This window comes from Malurus melanocephalus, unplaced genomic scaffold (genome assembly GCF_030028575.1).
Source record: "Malurus melanocephalus ecotype Western Australia unplaced genomic scaffold, MMel_1.1 scaffold_2802, whole genome shotgun sequence".
NCBI classification, from domain to species: domain Eukaryota; kingdom Metazoa; phylum Chordata; class Aves; order Passeriformes; family Maluridae; genus Malurus; species Malurus melanocephalus.
This window is the reverse complement of record NW_026626034.1, coordinates 4529-6705: the sequence shown is the minus strand read 5'-3', so window position 1 is coordinate 6705 and position 2177 is coordinate 4529. Positions and strand designations below refer to the sequence as shown.

At 57.1% G+C, this 2177-nt stretch overlaps 1 protein-coding gene across 1 annotated transcript in view; it reads right to left on the bottom strand.

Annotated features, from left to right (window-relative positions):
* Positions 1-2173, bottom strand: part of CUNH19orf47 (chromosome unknown C19orf47 homolog) — a gene marked incomplete at its 5' end in the record, with an annotated part of 3308 nt that extends 1135 nt beyond the window's left edge. Inside the window, 2 exons of the mRNA XM_057388908.1 lie at positions 680-959; positions 2059-2173. Of these exons, the coding sequence (XP_057244891.1) occupies positions 680-959; positions 2059-2173 (395 nt within the window). The remainder of the gene's footprint in view (positions 1-679; positions 960-2058) is intronic.
* Between the last annotated feature and the right edge of the window lie 4 nt (positions 2174-2177).

The following is a 2177-nucleotide window of genomic DNA, read 5'->3' as shown; positions in this document are numbered from 1 at the left end:
GGGGAAATGGGGTAAAGTGAGGGGAAAATGGGGTCAGGAGAGGGGAAATGGGGTAAAGGGAGGGGGAAATGGGGTAAAGGGAGGGGAAAATGGGGAAAAGGGAGGGGAAATGGGGTCAGGAGAGGGGGAAATGGGGTAAAGGGAGGGGAAATGGGGTCAGGAGAGGGGAAAATGGGGTCAGGAGAGGGGAAAATGGGATAAAGAGGGGGAAACACGGGGTCAGGAGAGAGAAAAACGGGATGGATCTCCTTTTGGGATTAATCACTTTCCAGATGAATCCCTCTCAGGGCAAATCCCTTTCAGGGCAGATCCTATTTCGGGCTGGATCCCATTTTGGGGTCAATCCCATTTCAGATGGATCCCATTTTGGGGTCAATCCCATTTCAGGACAGATCCTGTTTTGGGGTCAATCCCATTTCAGACGGATCCCGTTTTGGGGTCAATCCCATTTCAGATGGATCCCTTTTCAGGATGGATCCTGTTTTGGGGTCAATCCCGTTTTGGGGTCAATCCCATTTCAGATGGATCTCTCTTAGGGCAGATCCTGTTTCAGGATGGATCCCGTTTTGGGGTCAATCCCGTTTCAGATGGATCCCTTTCCAGACAGATCCCTTTTTCAGATAGATCCCATTTCAGGACAGATCCCTTTGAGCCCCCTCCCCTCGGGGGTGCCCCGTACCGATGGCACCGGTGCCGTTGGGGACGGTGACCGAGATCCCGCGGGGGCTGCGCGGGGGCGGCTCCCGCCTCAGGCTGTTGCTGATCATCCGTTCAGCGGCTCCGCACGGCCGCTCCCGGGGATCCCGGGGATCCCGGAGAGCCTGGAGAGCCCGGGGATCCCGGAGATCCTGTTCCCGATCATCCCGGTCCCGGTGATCCCGGTCCCGCACGGAGCCCCCCAGACCCCGCTCTGTCGGAGCCTCCGGCTGCAGCGACTCCGAGGCCGCCCGGCACATTTCCTGCAGGGATCCACACAAAGGGGGATTTTTGGGTTGTTTTCGCGGTATTTGGGGGCATTTCTAGCAGATCCCACTGATCCCGATCATCCCAATCCCACACAGAGCCCCCCAGACCCCGCACTGCCGGAGCCTCCGGCTGCAGCGACTCCGAGGCCACCCGGCACATTTCCTGTGGGAGATCCATGCAAAGGGGGTTTTTTGGGTTGTTTTTGGGGGATTTGGGGTTTCTAGCAGATCCTGGTGATCCCAGTGATCCCACCCAGAGCCCCCAGACCCCGCTCAGTCGGAGCCTCCGGCTGCAGTGACTCTGAGGCCGCCCGGCACATTTCCTGTGGGAGATCCATGCAAAGGGGGGTTTTTTGGTTTTTTTTATGGGGGGATTTGGGGTTTCTAGAAGATCCCATTGACCCCACTGATCCCACACGGAGCCCCCAGACCCCGCTCAGTTGGAGCCTCCGGCTGCAGCGACTCCGAGGCCGCCCGGCACATTTCCTGTGGGGATCCATATAAAGGGGTTTTTTTCAGGTTTTTTTGGGGTATTTTTAGGGGATTTGGGGCTCCCAGCAGATCCTGGTGATCCCACTGATCCCACTGATCCCAGTGATCCCACACAGAGCCCTCCAGACCCCGCTCAGTTGGAGCCTCCGGCTGCAGCGACTCCGAGGCCCCCCGGCACATTTCCTGTGAAGATCTATAAAAGGGTTTTTTTTTGGGTTGTTTTCAGGGGATTTGGGGTTTCTAGCAGATCCTGGTGATCCCATTGATCCCACTGATCCCAATCCCACACGGACCCCCCCAAACCCCGCTCAGTTGAGATGACTCTGAGGCCGCCCGGCACATTTCCTGCAGGGATCCACACAAATGGGGGTTTTTTGGGTTGTTTTCAGGGGATTTGGGGTTTCTAGCAGATCCTGGTGATCCCACTGATCCCAATCCCACTGATCCCACACGGAGCCCCCCAAACCCCGCTCAGTTGAGATGACTCTGAGGCCACCTGGCACATTTCCTGCAGTGATCCACACAAAGGGGTTTTTTTGGGTATTTTTTGGGTTTTTTTTCAGGAATTTGGGGTTCCCAGCGGATCCCACTGATCCCTCACCTGCCTGTGGACCACCTTGGCGTGGCGCAGGATGGCGATGACGTCGCCCACCACGGTGATGCCCAACTCCTTCATCAGCTCCTTGGTCAGGTCCAGCAGCATGTTCTTGTGGATCCTGC